The 19,087-nt window shown below is 48.3% G+C and overlaps 1 protein-coding gene across 1 annotated transcript; it reads left to right on the top strand.

The window, feature by feature from the left end:
* Positions 1-998: 998 nt before the first annotated feature.
* ddx31 (DEAD (Asp-Glu-Ala-Asp) box polypeptide 31) lies at positions 999-18,538 on the top strand. Its single transcript, XM_072433108.1, has 20 exons — positions 999-1,128; positions 1,583-1,696; positions 3,437-3,520; positions 3,664-3,905; positions 7,074-7,149; positions 7,247-7,290; positions 7,379-7,449; positions 8,199-8,308; positions 8,699-8,740; positions 10,575-10,639; positions 10,707-10,826; positions 11,909-12,015; positions 13,462-13,688; positions 13,774-13,917; positions 15,401-15,460; positions 16,008-16,058; positions 16,702-16,926; positions 17,824-17,935; positions 18,020-18,212; positions 18,320-18,538. The coding sequence occupies exons 2-20, from the start codon at positions 1,583-1,585 to the stop codon at positions 18,420-18,422; spliced, it is 2,190 nt and encodes a 729-aa protein (XP_072289209.1). The 5' UTR covers positions 999-1,128; the 3' UTR covers positions 18,423-18,538.
* Positions 18,539-19,087: the final 549 nt, after the last annotated feature.

The raw sequence follows: 19,087 nt of genomic DNA, 5'->3' as shown, positions 1-19,087 counted from the left end.
AAGCAAATATGACAAGTTTTCAGTGAATAATTAAACATAAACAATTCAGTCTTAATAACGACAAGAATAAGCAATAATTCCAAAGTAGAAATGCCGGTTACTTTTCTCTACCAAAGGATAGATAACATACTCACGATGTGTGATCAATAATGGATCAATAATGGATCAATAATGGATCAATAATGTGCGTGGATGTTGTTTTCAATCTAAACCCTCACAAACGCTCTGGCTCACAGACGCTGTTGAGTCTTGTTTGTCTTGGACCTCAGAATGTTACGATAACTCCACAAACATTTCTCATGTTTACTGCAAATAAAACACATCCAACATAAATCATGTCACATTATTAAACCATTTAAATGTTTCTAAGTTTTTGTTTTTTTGTTTTTTTGTTTTTTGTTTATTTTCTTCTACGAGAGAATTACATTTCTGCGATTTTGGATTAGGCAAAAACAGTAAATAAATACATAATAAAATAAACATAAGTAAGTAAGTCAATATAAGTTTATGGGTAAATAAGTAAGTAAATACATAATAAAGCACAAATAAGTACATAACTTTCCTCATAAACAGTGAATCATGTTAAATAAAACATACAAGATCAGGATTAGACATTAATCATTATCCACATTCAGGACCTTCTCGTGAAGCTGGTTCCGGTTGCCTTAAAACCGCGGAGCTCCACTTCCTGTTCCATTCACTCTTATTCTTGTTCAAATAAATGAAGACAAAAAGAGAGTTCCAGAGTGATAATCACAGTCACGTGTTCAGACCGTTACGTGCCGTGTAAACACTTTATTTTCATTTATTTGAATTAATTCCGATAATATAATGTAATATAATGTAATATAATGTAATATAATGTAATATAATGTAATGTAATATAATGTAATATAATAAATCCATGGTCGTTCCCACAGAGAGTGACGTCAGTGCGCGAGGCGGGGGACTGGGCGGGGACTGTCTGACGTATGCGGAAGTGTCTCCACGTGAGTTCCTCTCGTGGATGTTTAACACGGCGCGTATTATCATCTGTTTATGTCGATTATGACTTTATTATAATGCGTTTGTGAGCGCGAGGACACGTGACCTGCAGCCAACACGCACGCGCGTGAAACCCGCGAGAAGGTAAATATATTATTGTGTACTACAACCACTAGTACTATTGTTACTACTACAACCACTAGTACTACAGTCACTAGTACTACAACCACTAGTACTATTGTTACTACTACAACCACTAGTACTACAGTCACTAGTACTACAACCACTAGTACTATTGTTACTACTACAACCACTAGTACTACAGTCACTAGTACTACAACCACTAGTACTATTGTTACTACTACAACCACTAGTACCAAAACCACTAGTACTTCAGTACTACAGCCACTAGTACTTCAGTACTACAGCCACTAGTACTACAGTACTACAGCCACTAGTACTATAATTACTAGTACTACTACTGCTACTACTACTTTTGCTACTACTACTACTACTACTACTACTACTACTACTAGTAGTAGTATTTTTCTATGTACATCCACTGTAAAAGAAGCAGAGATAAAGGCTGTACTTTCAGATGTCTCCAGAGGACGGTCTTTGTCTGAACATTTCCACTGAGCCGCTCTCAGACCAGGCCTGGGTCAGGACTCAGAGGAAGAGGTCAGGATCAGCCCAGGACAAGTGGACACGGGTCAGTCGCTCTCACTCTGGTCAAAACCTCTGAAGCAAATGCATTTATCAAACAGCCAAAAGTGACATGAATGTACTTTATCCACTCTCGCTTCACTAAATGATCCACGAATGATACGATTAAAATAAGATGAGAAAGTGCTAAATATTAGGCGTTTTATTTAGATAATGAGTTGTTTTTAGGATTATTATTATTATTATATTAAATTATTTTAGATTACAATATTGCAGATTGACATTTCTACATAAAAATGCTCTGAAAGTCATGATGGGATTAGTTCATTTTTCTGTCAAAGGTGAATCCTCCTCAGATGTTTCAGATTTGAACCTGATGAAGACCTTTAAATAATCAATAAACCTCAAATCTCATTTAAATCACATTAATTGTCAGAAAGCTATTGTTTTCTGACAATTAATTCTGACAGCTATTGTTTTTAGCATCGTTTTCACAGACTTTCATCAAATTCGGCTTGTAGTTGTTTTCCACGTCAGGTTTATATTGCATAAAATACTCAAACTGAGACGTCAAAGGTGGTTTAAAAGTAAGAATAAACTGTGATCGAACTTGTCAAAAGAAATGGATATTTATAATAATCATGGCAGAGACAATATATCGTTTATCACTTTATTGTGTCCTGGTTTTGTGACGTATGGATGATCGTATATGAATAACATGTTGATGGTGGACATGGCGTGTGCAGGACAGCAGGGGGCAGCACTGCACCTCCAATCACAAACAAACTGTTTATTGCCATTTTCAGTGAAGAAAAGTCATAAACGTGGAGCTTGTTTCAGTGTTTTCTGGTGCGACACACGACAATGAAGAAGAAGAACGGCAAAATGTGTCACACAAAATGAAGAATTTACTGATAAACTGTAAATAGATTTAGTCTTACAAACATTTTACAGGTTAAATTGGCAGAAACAGTGCAATGAATAGTTATTCATTTAAATAATATAATGAATAATAGCTCTCCTTCCCAGCAGAGGGCGCTGTAGGCTCCATCATCCTTGATCTGCCCAACACTTTGACAGAATAAAATGTTTGTAAAATGGACTCTTTAAAAGACAAAGCTTCAGTTTTGTTAAAAGAGAAAAAAAATAGAAATGTTGTATCAAAACCTCAGCCATTTATAGTCGTTTTAAAGCTGGAAACTTAAAGTCCACATGAAGGTTCTGCTGTTTTTTATAATTCTGACTTAATTTGGTGGTGTAGAAGCTGTGGTCAATATTTATCACAGTTTTACTTCAGTTAAGCTGCAGTTTGTGAAGAAAGTTTGAAAAATCAGAGTTTAAAATGACAGGAAGTGGAGCTGAATCCCTCTGTGATGTCATCAGTGTGCGACACAGAGACAGTTAAAACCATGGTTGGACTAAATAGAGGTGTTTTATGGTCTTATTGTGTGTCAGATCAGAACTGTTGTGTCGTTTATGTGGCGTGTGGCTCTTGTTTACAGTCTGGTTGCTATGGTAACAGCAGTGGAATCACCTCTATGTCATAGCTGTGCTTACGTCCAACCAGGAAGTACAATTATAAACTTTACACAAACGGATCAAACTGGGACAAACGGGCAAAATGTTGAGTCGAATCTGAAATATAACTGTGTTTTAGTCAAAAGTGTCGTTTAACGTGTCGTTTTGATGAATTTAAACTGTTAATGTGTCAGTTTGACATAATATTGTTCCATAATAGTTAATGTTGTGGATTTGTGCTTCCCACGATGCGTTTGTGTGTTTTTAGAAAAAGCAACGGCGTCTCCAACAAGAAGCGGCCCCGCCCCTTATCCGCCCACAGGAAGTCACCCCTGAACTTCCTCCCGCTCAGGTCAGAGGTCACCCGATGTCTAAAATGGCACATACACATTTTAAAGTCCGTAAATCATGACCAGACATTTTAGTCGAAAACGCTAACATTTGATATCGTGACATCGCTTACTGTCTCTTGAAATATGTCATGTGACTGTTCAGGCCCCGCCCCCTGAGGACAGCGATGCCACAAAACCACAGAAGAGGAAGAAGAAGAAGAAGAAGGAGGAGGAGGAGCAGGAAGGAGGAGATGGTGCTGAGGGTGGGGGAGGCGAGGATGAGCCGGTTAAAGAGAAGAAGAGGAGGAGAGTGAAGGAGAAAAGAGCCGACGAGGACGCGAGCCACGCCTCCTTCAGGACGTCGTCTCTGTTCAAACACAACCCCGACATCCCGGTCATGCAGAGGTCAGATACTTTGAAGCCCCGTCCTGCAGAGGTCAGATACTTTTAAGGCCCGTCCTGCAGAGGTCAGATACTTTTAAGGCCCATCATGCAGAGGTCAGATACTTTGAAGGCCCGTCCTGCAGAGGTCAGACACTTTGAAGGCCCGTCCTGCAGAGGTCAGATACTTTGAAGGCCCGTCCTGCAGAGGTCAGACACTTTGAAGGCCCGTCCTGCAGAGGTCAGATACTTTGAAGCCCCGTCATGCAGAGGTCAGATTCTTTGAAGCGCCGTCATGCAGAGGTCAGATACTTTGAAGCCCCATCATGCAGAGGTCAGATACTTTGAAGGCCTGTTCTGCAGAGGTCAGATACTTTAAAGGCCGTCACGCAGAGGTCAGATACTTTGAAGGCCTGTCCTGCAGAGGTCAGATACTTTAAAGGCCCGTCCTGCAGAGGTCAGATACTTTGAAGGCCCGTCCTGCAGAGGTCAGACACTTTGAAGGCCCGTCCTGCAGAGGTCACTTGCAGAGGTCAGATACTTTGAAGGCCCATCCTGCAGAGGTCACATACTCTGAAGGCCCGTCCTGCAGAGGTCAGATACTCTGAAGGCCTGTCCAGCAGAGGTCACATACTTTGAAGGCCAGTCCTGCAGAGGTCAGATACTTTGAAGCCCCATCATGCAGAGGTCAGATACTTTGAAGGCCCGTCATGCAGAGGTCAGATTCTTTGAAGCGCCGTCATGCAGAGGTCAGATACTTTGAAGCCCCATCATGCAGAGGTCAGATACTTTGAAGGCCTGTTCTGCAGAGGTCAGATACTTTAAAGGCCGTCACGCAGAGGTCAGATACTTTGAAGGCCTGTCCTGCAGAGGTCAGATACTTTAAAGGCCCGTCCTGCAGAGGTCAGATACTTTGAAGGCCCGTCCTGCAGAGGTCAGACACTTTGAAGGCCCGTCCTGCAGAGGTCACTTGCAGAGGTCAGATACTTTGAAGGCCCATCCTGCAGAGGTCACATACTCTGAAGGCCCGTCCTGCAGAGGTCAGATACTCTGAAGGCCTGTCCAGCAGAGGTCAGATTCTTTGAAGGCCCGTCCTGCAGAGGTCACATACTTTGAAGGCCAGTCCTGCAGAGGTCAGATACTTTGAAGCCCCATCATGCAGAGGTCAGATACTTTGAAGGCCCGTCCTGCAGAGGTCAGACACTTTGAAGGCCCGTCCTGCAGAGGTCAGATACTTTGAAGCCCCGTCATGCAGAGGTCAGATTCTTTGAAGCGCCGTCATGCAGAGGTCAGATACTTTGAAGGCCTGTCCTGCAGAGGTCAGATACTTTGAAGGTCTGTTCTGCAGAGGTCAAATACTTTAAAGGCCGTCACGCAGAGGTCAGATACTTTGAAGGCCTGTCCTGCAGAGGTCAGATACTTTAAAGGCCCGTCCTGCAGAGGTCAGATACTTTGAAGGCCCGTCCTGCAGAGGTCAGACACTTTGAAGGCCCGTCCTGCAGAGGTCAGATACTTTGAAGGCCCGTCCTGCAGAGGTCAGACACTTTGAAGGCCCGTCCTGCAGAGGTCAGATACTTTGAAGCCCCGTCATGCAGAGGTCAGATTCTTTGAAGCGCCGTCATGCAGAGGTCAGATACTTTGAAGCCCCATCATGCAGAGGTCAGATACTTTGAAGGCCTGTTCTGCAGAGGTCAGATACTTTAAAGGCCGTCACGCAGAGGTCAGATACTTTGAAGGCCTGTCCTGCAGAGGTCAGATACTTTAAAGGCCCGTCCTGCAGAGGTCAGATACTTTGAAGGCCCGTCCTGCAGAGGTCACTTGCAGAGGTCAGATACTTTGAAGGCCCATCCTGCAGAGGTCACATACTCTGAAGGCCCGTCCTGCAGAGGTCAGATACTCTGAAGGCCTGTCCAGCAGAGGTCAGATTCTTTGAAGGCCCGTCCTGCAGAGGTCACATACTTTGAAGGCCAGTCCTGCAGAGGTCAGATACTTTGAAGCCCCATCATGCAGAGGTCAGATACTTTGAAGGCCCGTCCTGCAGAGGTCAGACACTTTGAAGGCCCGTCCTGCAGAGGTCAGATACTTTGAAGCCCCGTCATGCAGAGGTCAGATTCTTTGAAGCGCCGTCATGCAGAGGTCAGATACTTTGAAGCCCCATCATGCAGAGGTCAGATACTTTGAAGGCCTGTTCTGCAGAGGTCAGATACTTTAAAGGCCGTCACGCAGAGGTCAGATACTTTGAAGGCCTGTCCTGCAGAGGTCAGATACTTTAAAGGCCCGTCCTGCAGAGGTCAGATACTTTGAAGGCCCGTCCTGCAGAGGTCAGATACTTTGAAGGCCCGTCCTGCAGAGGTCAGACACTTTGAAGGCCCGTCCTGCAGAGGTCACTTGCAGAGGTCAGATACTTTGAAGGCCCATCCTGCAGAGGTCACATACTCTGAAGGCCCGTCCTGCAGAGGTCAGATACTCTGAAGGCCTGTCCAGCAGAGGTCAGATTCTTTGAAGGCCCGTCCTGCAGAGGTCACATACTTTGAAGGCCAGTCCTGCAGAGGTCAGATACTTTGAAGCCCCGTCATGCAGAGGTCAGATACTTTGAAGGCCCGTCCTGCAGAGTTCAGACACTTTGAAGGCCCGTCCTGCAGAGGTCAGATACTTTGAAGCCCCGTCATGCAGAGGTCAGATTCTTTGAAGCGCCGTCATGCAGAGGTCAGATACTTTGAAGGCCTGTCCTGCAGAGGTCAGATACTTTGAAGGTCTGTTCTGCAGAGGTCAAATACTTTAAAGGCCGTCACGCAGAGGTCAGATACTTTGAAGGCCTGTCCTGCAGAGGTCAGATACTTTAAAGGCCCGTCCTGCAGAGGTCAGATACTTTGAAGGCCCGTCCTGCAGAGGTCAGACACTTTGAAGGCCCGTCCTGCAGAGGTCAGATACTTTGAAGGCCTGTCCTGCAGAGGTCACTTGCAGAGGTCAGATACTTTGAAGGCCCATCCTGCAGAGGTCACATACTCTGAAGGCCCGTCCTGCAGAGGTCACATACTCTGAAGGCCTGTCCAGCAGAGGTCAGATTCTTTGAAGGCCCGTCATGCAGAGGTCAGATACTTTGAAGGCCCGTCCTGCAGAGGTCAGATACTTTTAAGGCCCGTCCTGCAGAGGTCAGAAACCCTCTGACCTTCTTCCTTCTTGTCTCTTCAGATCCTCGGTGTCTCAGGTGAAGGAGGAGGTTTTCAGTAGTTCTTCCTTTGAGGATCTGGACCTTCATCCACATCTGGTAAAATACTTCCTCTGCTCTGATTGGCTGATTCAAACGCCCTTCTGCCCCCTGTTGGCTGATGTAAACACACCTCTGCTGCGATTGGCCGTTTCAGGTGGCGACGCTGAATAAAGTCCTGAATGTTTCCACGATGACCAGGTCAGAACCACGCCTTGTACAATCTGAACCCACTGCATGTTTGTGTGGACTTCCTAATCTCCTGTGACCTCACTTCCTGTTCCCTCAGTGTGCAGCAGAAGACCATCCCGGTGCTGATGGCCGGGCGAGACGCTGTGGTCAGGTCCCAGACAGGATCAGGTCAATACCAGGACACAGTGAGGCTTCAGCCACGCCCTACACAGGGGCCGGGGGCGTACCTGAGGCTTCAGCCACGCCCTCACAGGGGCCGGGGGCGTACCTGAGGCTTCAGCCACGCCCTCACAGGGGCCGGGGGCGTACCTGAGGCTTCAGCCACGCCCTCACACAGGGGCCTGGGGGGGCTGGAGCAGGGGGGGCTGGAGCAGGGGGGGCTGGAGCAGGGGGGGCTGGAGCAGGGGGGGACTGGACTAAGGGGGGACTGGACTATGGGGGGACTGGACTATGGGGGGACTGGACTAAGAGGGGACTGGACTAAGGGGGGACTGGACTAAGGGGGGACTGGACTAAGGGGGGACTGGACTAAGGGGGGACTGGACTAAGGGGGGACTGGACTAAGGGGGGACTGGACTATGGGGGGACTGGACAAAGGGGGGACTGGACAAAGGGGGGACTGGACAAAGGGGGGACTGGACAAAGGGGGGACTGGACAAAGGGGGGACTGGACTAAGAGTGGACTGGACCAGGGTGGACTGGACCAGGGGGCTGGAGTGGGGGGCTGGACGCGGGCTGACTGGAGCAGGGGGGCTGGACCAGGGCTGACTGGAGCAGGGGGGCTGGACCAGGGCTGACTGGAGCAGGGGGGCTGGACGCGGGCTGACTGGAGCAGGGGGCTGGAGCAGGACTACTGTCAGACTGGTTGCAGTATGAATAGACCCTGTAGGACTGTAAACATTGCTGTTGTCCTGCAGGAAAGACTCTGTCCTATGCCGTTCCTCTGGTGCAGAGTCTTCAGTCTCTTCAGCCCAAAGTCCAAAGGTCTCACGGCCCATTGGCTCTGATCCTGGTCCCCACCAGAGAGGTAACGCACACTAAACCACAAAACACACACACACACACGGCCTGATTCTGAGCAGTCATTCACCTGCACCGTTAAGAGAAGCCCCTCCCACTCAGGTGGTCCTGACCAGAGCGTCACTGGAGATCGTTCCAAACATCAATCACACACAGTCATAAAGTCGTCATTATGTGTTACAGATGTGAATGAACAGCTTATTCATACATTTCCATTTAAACTGGTGGTAACAGGAGGTGACTCTCATCACTACTGCCCTCTGGTGGTCAGCAGTGATAAAGTGGAACAAGACAATATTCAGTCCTGTTCTTCATGATTATATTATTCAAACCGTTGATCTGAACCTTCTGCTGAAGAACACTTAAACTTTAAATCATGATGCTTCTTCTGTTGCAGTTGGCTCTTCAGACCTTCCAGACTTTACAGAAGCTTCTAAAGGTGAGAGCAGATCCTTTTGTGTGTTCACCTACAGCGTGTTCACCTACAGCGTGTTCACCTACAGCGTGTTCACCTACAGTGTGTGTTCACCTACAGCGTGTTCACCTACAGCGTGTTCACCTACAGCGTGTTCACCTACAGCCCTACAGCGTGTTCACCTACAGCGTGTTCACCTACAGCGTGTTCACCTACAGCGTGTTCACCTACAGCCCTACAGCGTGTTCACCTACAGCGTGTTCACCTACAGCCCTACAGCGTGTTCACCTACAGCGTGTTCACCTACAGCCCTACAGCGTGTTCACCTTCAGCGTGTTCACCTACAGTGTGTTCACCTACAGTGTGTTCACCTACAGCGTGTTCACCTACAGCGTGTTCACCTACAGTGTGTTCACCTACAGCGTGTTCACCTACAGCCCTACAGCGTGTTCACCTTCAGCGTGTTCACCTACAGTGTGTTCACCTACAGCGTGTTCACCTACAGCGTGTTCACCTACAGTGTGTTCACCTACAGCGTGTTCACCTACAGTGTGTGTTCACCTACAGCGTGTTCACCTACAGCGTGTTCACCTACAGCCCTACAGCGTGTTCACCTACAGCGTGTTCACCTACAGCGCGTTCACCTACAGCGTGTTCACCTACAGCGTGTTCACCTACAGCGCGTTCACCTACAGCGCGTTCACCTACAGCGTGTTCACCTACAGCGTGTGTTCACCTACAGCGTGTGTTCACCTACAGCGTGTGTTCACCTACAGCGCGTTCACCTACAGCGCGTGTTCACCTACAGCGCGTGTTCACCTACAGCGTGTGTTCACCTACAGCGTGTGTTCACCTACAGCGTGTGTTCACCTACAGCGTGTGTTCACCTACAGCGCGTTCACCTACAGCGTGTTCACCTACAGCGTGTTCACCTACAGCGCGTTCACCTACAGCGTGTTCACCTACAGCGTGTTCACCTACAGCGCGTTCACCTACAGCGTGTTCACCTACAGCGTGTGTTCACCTACAGCGTGTGTTCACCTACAGCGTGTGTTCACCTACAGCGCGTTCACCTACAGCGTGTTCACCTACAGCGTGTGTTCACCTACAGCGTGTTCACCTACAGCGTGTGTTCACCTACAGCATGTGTTCACCTACAGCGTGTTCACCTACAGCGTGTGTTCACCTACAGCGCGTGTTCACCTACAGTGTGTTCACCTACAGCGCGTGTTCACCTACAGTGTGTTCACCTACAGCGTGTGTTCACCTACAGCGTGTGTTCACCTACAGCTTGTGTTCACCTACAGCGCGTGTTCACCTACAGCGTGTTCACCTACAGCGCGTGTTCGCCTACAGCGTGTTCACCTACAGCGCGTGTTCGCCTACAGCGTGTTCACCTACAGCGCGTTCACCTACACAGCGCGTTCACCTACAGCGCGCGTTCACCTACAGCGCGGGTTCACCTACAGCGCGCGTTCACCTACAGCGCGCGTTCACCTACAGCGCGCGTTCACCTACAGCGCGCGTTCACCTACAGCGCGCGTTCACCTACAGCGAACGTTCACCTACAGCGCGCGTTCACCTACAGCGCGCGTTCACCTACAGCGCGCGTTCACCTACAGCGCGCGTTCACCTACAGCGCGTTCACCTACAGCGCGCGTTCACCTACAGCGCGCGTTCACCTACAGCGCGCGTTCACCTACAGCGTGTGTTCACCTACAGCGCGTTCACCTACAGCGCGTGTTCACCTACAGCGCGTGTTCACCTACTGCGCGTGTTCACCTACTGCGCGTGTTCACCTACTGCGCGTGTTCACCTACAGCGTGTTCACCTACAGCGTGTTCATACTTGTGTGCAGCCGTTCATGTGGATCGTTCCTGGCGTGCTGATTGGAGGAGAGAAGAGGAAGGCGGAGAAGGCCAGGTCTGACCCTCACGTTTACATTTTGACTGGTCAAGCGGACAGAGCTGACCCGTCCGTGTGTCCTCAGGTTGCGTAAAGGCGTGAACATCCTGGTGGCCACTCCCGGGCGTTTGGTGGACCACATCCAGAACACTCTGAGCCTGGCCTTCAGCGCCCTCTGCTGGCTGGTGCTGGACGAGGCCGACCGGTGAGGCACCTTTAGGGTCTTTACTTTCACCTTTTAGGATCTTCACTTTCTCCTTTAGGGTCTTTACTTTCACCTTTAGGATCTTCACTTTCTCCTTTAGGGTCTTTACTTTCACCTTTAGGGTCTTTACTTTCACATTTAGGGTCTTTACTTTCTCCTTTTAGGATCTTTACTTTCTCCTTTAGGGTCTATACTTTCACCTTTAGGATCTTTACTTTCTCCTTTAGGGTCTTTACTTTCACCTTTAGGGTCTTTACTTTCTCCTTTTAGGATCTTTACTTTCTCCTTTTAGGATCTTTACTTTCTCCTTTAGGGTCTTTACTTCACCTTTTAGGGTCTTTACTTTCTCCTTTAGCGTCTATACTTTCACCTTTAGGGTCTTTACTGTCACCTTTAGGGTCTTTACTTTCACCTTTAGGGTCTTTACTTTCTCCTTTAGGGTCTTTACTTTCACCTTTTAGGGTCTTTACTTTCACCTTTATGGTCTTTACTTTCTCCTTTAGCGTCTATACTTTCACCTTTAGGGTCTTTACTGTCACTTTTAGGGTCTTTACTTTCACCTTTAGGGTCTTTACTTTCACCTTTAGGGTCTTTACTTTCACATTTAGGGTCTTTACTTTCTCCTTTAGGATCTTTACTTTCTCCTTTAGGGTCTATACTTTCACCTTTAGGATCTTTACTTTCACCTTTAGGATCTTCACTTTCTCCTTTAGGGTCTTTACTTTCACCTTTAGGGTCTTTACTTTCTCCTTTAGGATCTTTACTTTCTCCTTTAGGGTCTATACTTTCACCTTTTAGGATCTTTACTTTCTCCTTTAGGGTCTTTACTTTCTCCTTTTAGGGTCTTTACTTTCTCCTTTTAGGGTCTTTACTTTCTCCTTTAGCGTCTATACTTTCACCTTTAGGGTCTTTACTGTCACCTTTAGGGTCTTTACTTTCACCTTTAGGGTCTTTACTTTCACCTTTAGGGTCTTTACTTTCTCCTTTAGGGTCTTTACTTTCACCTTTAGGGTCTTTACTTTCTCCTTTAGGGTCTTTACTTTCACGTGTTGTTGTCGGTGTTGATTGTTGTTTTGCTGCAGCACGCTGGACCTGGGGTTCGAGAAGGACCTGACCGTGGTCCTGAACTCTTTAAACTCATCTGGATCCAAGCGACAGAACGTCCTCCTCTCGGCCACGATCTCCCAAGGTACAACGAGCGCGCCTGGGTTTATACTCGAGTAAATCAGTAAACCTCTTTACTTTTCTGAATATAAGAAGAAGAAGAAGAAGAAGAATCCGGTTAGTGGCATCTTCTGTTGTAAAAGAAAAGTGAGTCAGATGTGAGCAGAGCGAGGAGGACATGTCCGGGGAAAAGGGGACGTCTGGTCACCCAAGCTCTTCATCACTGCCAGATGATTGGACCAGAGAGAACGCAAAAGAACCGTTTGTCTCATAACTCTTGACTTGATCTTGTGCTAAAGCGCCGTGTTTCCACTGATGCTAACGACTATGTGGAGCCTTAGCAACACAAAGCTAGCAAAGCGCGTTAGCAACAGCCGTTTCCTGTTTATGGCCGCACAGCACTCGCTTTGTCAAGAGCCACAATCTGATATTTCCAGCTCATAATGCGTCTGACATGACCCAAAATATTACAGTCTCGTTTCTGTCAAATCTTTTCATTTAGTCATATTTTGTTGCTACTAGTCCCACTTTTGTCACGTTTTTTGTCGCTTTTTGTCACGTTTTTGTTGCTTCTAGTTCTATCGCTGCACGACACTCGCTTTGAGCCACAATCTGATATTTCCAGGTCATAATGCGTCTTACGTTAGCATTAGCATTAGCATTAGCATGACATAAAGAGAGGTTCAAACGTGGAGGCTTTGAGAGAAGTCAAAGAAATGAGGCAAAACTGTTCCTGTGCACGCTAGCTTTAGCCACGCCCCTCACACACACACTAGCTTTAGCCACGCCCCTCACACACACACTAGCTTTAGCCACGCCCCTCACACACACACTAGCTTTAGCCACGCCCCTCACACACACTGGAATTACTAAATGTCTTTTTGTAACTCGCTCAGATCGACTTCAAGAGTAAAAAGTACAATTCAGTAACGTTTTAGAACAGATTTTTAGACAAACCACCACATTAGGTAAAGTGTCAAAGCTCTAGGAAACAGACTGGAGTCCCATATCGCTGTTATGCCCTTGAGCAAGACACTGGAGTTAGAAAAAGAGGGTTGCCAGATTTTCAGAGCGCAATAAATGACAAGTCTTTGGAGAAAAGCCCAAAACAAGTGGCAATTACCGTATTTCCCGAACTACAAGTTGCACCTTTTTTCATAGTTTTGGCCGGGGTGCGACTTATACTCATATTTATATTTGTTATTTTCACACTTGCAACTGCATTTCATACTCCAGTGCGACTTATGTATGTTTTTTTCTTCTCTGTTATAAATCTTTTGGCTGGTGCGACTTATACTCCGGAAAATACGGTAGACAAACATTGTGTGTCGGTGTTGAACGAGCGCTAATGAGATTGAGCATGTTTTTATTGCATATTTAACATGAATAATGTCTTTAAAACATGAATTAACTGTTAACGGACTGTTCTTGCCATCACTTGGGTCCTTCACCTTCTGTGTCTCTCCCGCAGGAGTCACGCGTTTGGCCGACGTCTGCCTGAACGATCCCGTCACGGTCCAGGTGTCCGACGCCGGCCCCGCCCCGCCCGACGCCCCGGCCCGGCCGCAGAGCCCGTCGGGTGCGGCCGTCCCACCGGAGAGCTTCAGCGTCCCCGAGGGGCTGAAGCAGTTCGCCGTGATCGTCCCCAGCAAAGTGCGGCTCGTCTGCCTCGCCGCGCTCATCCTGGACAAGTGTCAGGTGCGACGACGCGGGAGAGACACACGGGGGCGTGGCGCCGCGGCGTGACGGCCCCGTGTGACTCGTGTGGCGTGCTTTTCTCCAGGCGAGCGGCGGTAAGATGGTGGTGTTCGTGTCCAGCTGCGAGGTGGTCGAGTTCCTCCACCGGCTCCTGACCTTCGTCCTGAACAAGCCGTCGGCCAATCAGACGCTGAGTTTCCTGCGTCTCCACGGCAACATGAAGCAGGAGGTGCGCGGCCGCCCCGTTACCCCGCCGCTAACCAATTTCCACGTCCGCTCTTTCAGCTCTTTCAGCTCGCGCTTCATCTGGTGGAAACGTGTTGCAGTTCATCGCAACAAATAATGGATTTTTGACATGATCTGATTTGAATAATGAATCATTATTATCTGGACAATACAGACTCCAGAACAGGCCAATCACAGCGAACTTCATCTGTAGCAAGCTAATGACCAATCCATTCAACTAAAAAAGAATTGCGAGTTTAATCGATACTTAAATCCTTGTTGAGGCTCGTTCTCTCTGACCTCGACCTCTCAGCGAGTCAAGGGGACAATTTTCTCCTCCTTCTCCTTCTTCTCCTCCTCCTTCTTAAGGTTCGTTCTCCTCGACCTCTCAGCGAGCCGTGTAAAACTGACAATCTCGTTAAACTCGTCTGGACCAAATCTGACGCCTCCTGGCCAATCAGAGCCTCTGCTTCGCCTGAAGCCTCCTGGCCAATCAGAGCCTCTGCTTCGTCATTGCGGTTTGGGCATTTGCCTTTGTTTGTGGGAAGTTTTCGTCAAATTTTAGGCGATGTGTTCGATATGTGATACAAAAATAGGCACATCTTACACCGGCGTCCTGCTCGACTTCAGAACTATGTATTTGGGCCTGGAGACTCCTGCCGTGGACACAGATGGATACATTTGGAACGTACTAGTGTCGGCTGGAAAGAAATGGATGACACAAACAGCGACGACTGAACGACACCGTAACTGACAAACACATCACACACGCACTCGGCTTGGACAGGGACAAATCTGAACAAATCTGGACTTAATGGGACTCTTGTGCGGCTTTAACTTTTCTTTTCCCAGGAGGCCTTATTTCTCTTATTTTGTTTTCAAATGTATCCTCTTTTTTTGTATTTTCTCTGGTCCTGCACTGCACAAAAAACAAGAAAAAGAGGCAAAATTACGCACGTCTTAGCACTTCTTCTGGTGCAACTTTCTTGTGCTATTTATATTTTTTTTTTCTATTTTTGTCTCTTAAATCAGGCACCAACGCTCTTGAGCCATAAACAATACCGTATTTTCCGAAGTCGCCCCTTTTTTCATAGTTTTGGCCGGGGTGCGACTTATATTTATATTTATACTTATTTACTTATACTCCGGAGCGACTTATATGTGATATTATTTGTTATTTTCACACTTGAAACTGCATTTCATTCTCCAGTGCGACTTATACATGTTTTTTCTTCTCTATTATGCATTTTTTTGGCTAGTGCGACTTATAGTCTGGAAAATACGGTAAAAAGAGGCAAAATTACGCACGTCTTAGCGCTTTTTCTGGTGCAACTTTCTTGTGATATTTTTTATGTTTGTTTCTTAAATCTGGCACCGATGCTCTTGAGACATGTGGAAAAAACAAGAAAAAGAGGCAAAATTACGCCCGTGGCTTCTTCTGGTGCTACTTCCTGTGCTGTGTATCATTAGTGCGCTTTGCGTTGCAGGAGCGCGTGGAGGTGTTTGGACGCTTCTCCTCGGCTCGCTCTGGAGTTCTGCTGTGCACGGTAAGCCACGCCCTCTGCTCGCACTGACCTGGTTCACACGGGAATCTGATCTTCCTCCGAGCTTCATGTAAATCTCACGTAAACGAGTAGGTTTTTGTGAGCGAATTGGAGCGGGACGGGGCGGACTCGTGTGGCGAGGGCAAAAATGCAAGAGAAAAGGTTAAAGGTTGAACGAGTCGTTTTAAAATACAGCGGTTCCTCTAAAAAGCCACTGATAAACTTCACGATTGTCCACTACAATCTTTTGAAATCCTTTATTTTCTTTCTTTCTTTCACCTTTTCCAGCTTTATTACGTCAAACTTTCTGGGTCAAAATGTATCGATGTCAGAAAAAAAGGCCTTTTCTTTGAGATTGAACTGAACTCATTGTTTGACGTTCACAGTGATGTACTTTGACCCGATTCATGGCCATTGTCTGCACTTCCTGTTTGGTGTTCACTTGACCTGGATCCATTGTCTGCACTTCCTGTTTGGTGTTCACTTGACCTGGATCCATTGTCTGCACTTCCTGCTGCTGCTGGTGACGCTCACGTTTCTTGTGTTTCAGGACGTAGCGGCGCGAGGGCTCGACCTGCCTCAGGTGTCGTGGATCGTTCAGGTGCAAACACATTCTGAGCATCTTCACTTGTCCGTCAGGGTCCAACATGTTTAATTAAAGACATTTTGTGCTTTTTCTGGTGCTCGGTGTTGAACTAAATCATCATTTTACAGTTTGTTCGTTATAAAACACAATATTGATCTAAAACGGCTGAGAAACGGCTCCATCCACTCAAAATTCCAGAAGTGATAAGCCCCGCCTCTTCACTGTGATAAGCCCCGCCTCTTCACTGTGATAAGCCCCGCCTCTTCACAGTGATAAGCCCGTGTCTCCACGTCTATGGCGAACCTGTATGTCTCACACACAACGTATTTTATTGTGAAAGGGTGAAGGAAGTAGGAGGGGTGAAGGTATTTAAATTGATTCTTGTTGCACAGGTTGATTGATGAATAAAGAAGAGACTAAAACGTACCTTTTTGTCTGCTTATTCAAACTTCCACAATACAAGGGTTGTGGGCGGGGCTAGGGGGTAAGTGCAAAAGACATTTTCGACAAGGCAAGTTTATTTGTAGAGCTTAATTTGCACATAAAGTATCCAAACACAACAGGGAAAATGCATTAAAACCACATTTCAAGGGATAAAGTCATAAATAATCATAATGAGAGCTGAACGTGTTTAATAATGTGGAGGTCCCGCCCACAGTTCACGCCCCCGGTCTCGGTGGCGGAGTACGTGCACAGAGCGGGTCGGACGGCGCGGGCCGGGCACAGCGGGAACAGTCTGCTGCTGCTGGGGCCCCACGAGACCGGCTTCATCTCAGAACTCAACAAGCACCGCTTGGACCTGGAGCCGCTCCAACTCACAGAGCTGCTGTCGGTGCTGCTGCAGGAGGAGCGGTGCCGAGGGCGGGGCCGCTACCACAGCCAGGTATGCTACTGCTACTACTGCTGCAGGAGGGGCGGGGCCGCTACCACAGCCAGGTATGCTACTGCTACTACTGCTGCAGGAGGGGCGGGGCCGCTACCACAGCCAGGTATGCTACTGCTACTACTACTGCAGGAGGGGCGGGGCCGCTACCACAGCCAGGTATGCTACTGCTACTACTGCTGCAGGAGGGGCGGGGCCGCTACCACAGCCAGGTATGCTACTGCTACTACTGCTGCAGGAGGGGCGGGGCCGCTACCACAGCCAGGTATGCTACTGCTACTACTACTGCAGGAGGGGCGGGGCCGCTACCACAGCCAGGTATGCTACTGCTACTACTACTGCAGGAGGGGCGGGGCCGCTACCACAGCCAGGTATGCTACTGCTACTACTACTGCAGGAGGGGCGGGGCCGCTACCACAGCCAGGTATGCTACTGCTACTACTACTGCAGGAGGGGCGGGGCCGCTACCACAGCCAGGTATGCTACTGCTACTACTACTGCAGGAGGGGCGGGGCCGCTACCACAGCCAGGTATGCTACTGCTACTACTACTGCAGGAGGGGCGGGGCCGCTACCACAGCCAGGTATGCTACTGCTACTACTACTGCAGGAGGGACGGGGCCGCTACCACAGCCAGGTATGCTACTGCTACTACTACTGCAGGAGGGGCGGGGCCGCTACCACAGCCAGGTATGCTACTGCTACTACTACTGCAGGAGAAGCGGTGCCGAGGGCGGGGCCGGTACCACCAGCTGCTACCGCTACTGCTACTATTACCATATTCGGGCCAAAGCGCTCTAGACTGATCCGCTCTGGTCCAAACGTGACTCGAGTACTTCTTCGTCTTCTTCTTCGTCCTCGTCTTGGGTCGTGTTCTGACTCGTGTTTTCCTTCTCAGAGTTCAGACAAAGCTCGTGAGCAGGAGATCAAGGAGCGAGCCACTGTCCTACAGACCGACTTCGAGAACTTTGTCCACTCGGACCCAGAGAGGCTCAGCGCCGCCAAGAGAGGTACCGCTAACGCTAATGCTAATGCTAACAGAAGTATAGAGCTATGAAAACACTGCATATATTGAGAGTGTGGACGTCCCGCAGCGCTGCAGTCCTTCCTCCGGGCCTACACCTCGTACCCTTCACACCTCAAGCACATCTTCCACATCCGTCACCTGCACCTGGGACACACCGCCAAGAGCTTCGGGCTGAGGGACGCGCCCCGGGGGCTCGGCAACGCAAAGGGCGGGAAGAAAAGGCCGGACAAGAAGAACAAGGAGCAGGGAGCCAAGAAGAGGTGAGAGACCCCGCCCCTCCTGGCCCTGGCCCAGACCCCGCCCCTCCTGGCCCAGACCCCACCCCTCCTGTATACTTTAATGTAAGGCCTGTGCGTGTTGTTTTCAGATGGACTGGACACAGAGACTCAGACCTGCTCCGGTCAGAGTTCTCCTCAGGACTTCAGCCCAAGACCAAGAAGAACCTGTCCAAGACTCAAGACCAGACCTGACTTGGTTTAGACCTTGACTAGTTCTGATCAATCCATTAATTTAAGGAATTAGTGAATAATTTGTGTGGAAAAGAGTCTGAAAAATACTGTAAATGGCTTTTTAAAATAAATATTTTTGTTGACGTGAAAAATATTCTGGTATTTTTTGTGTTTTTTTACAAAGTCCATCTCAATGTAACGTGTTCTTTTGTTCTAATGACATAAACTAATAAACAGTGAGGAAAGTATTTGAAGCCTGTGATGTTGCATGTTCTCCCTCTGACACCAGATCTGACCTGTTCATCATCGGTGTCCCCAGTGTGTGTCCCAAGTGTGTCCAGAGTGTGTGTGTCCCAAGTGTGTGTCCCAAGTGTGTCCGGAGTGTGTGTGTCCCAAGTGTGTCCGGAGTGTGTGTGTCCCAAGTGTGTCCGGAGTGTGTGTCCCAAGTGTGTCCAGAGTGTGTGTGTCCCAAGTGTGTGTCCCAAGTGTGTCCGGAGTGTGTGTGTCCCAAGTGTGTCCGGAGTGTGTGTGTCCCAAGTGTGTCCAGAGTGTGTGTGTCCCAAGTGTGTCCAGAGTGTGTGTGTCCCAAGTGTGTGTCCCAAGTGTGTCCGGAGTGTGTGTGTCCCAAGTGTGTCCAGAGTGTGTGTGTCCCAAGTGTGTCCAGAGTGTGTGTGTCCCAAGTGTGT

This window comes from Eucyclogobius newberryi, unplaced genomic scaffold (assembly GCF_026437365.1).
Source record: "Eucyclogobius newberryi isolate DKJ021-1_F unplaced genomic scaffold, fEucNew1.0.hap1 SCAF_6, whole genome shotgun sequence".
In the NCBI taxonomy this organism is placed as follows: Eukaryota; Metazoa; Chordata; class Actinopteri; order Gobiiformes; family Gobiidae; genus Eucyclogobius; species Eucyclogobius newberryi.
Note: the sequence above shows the minus strand (reverse complement) of the source record. Positions and strands in the feature narration are given on the sequence as shown.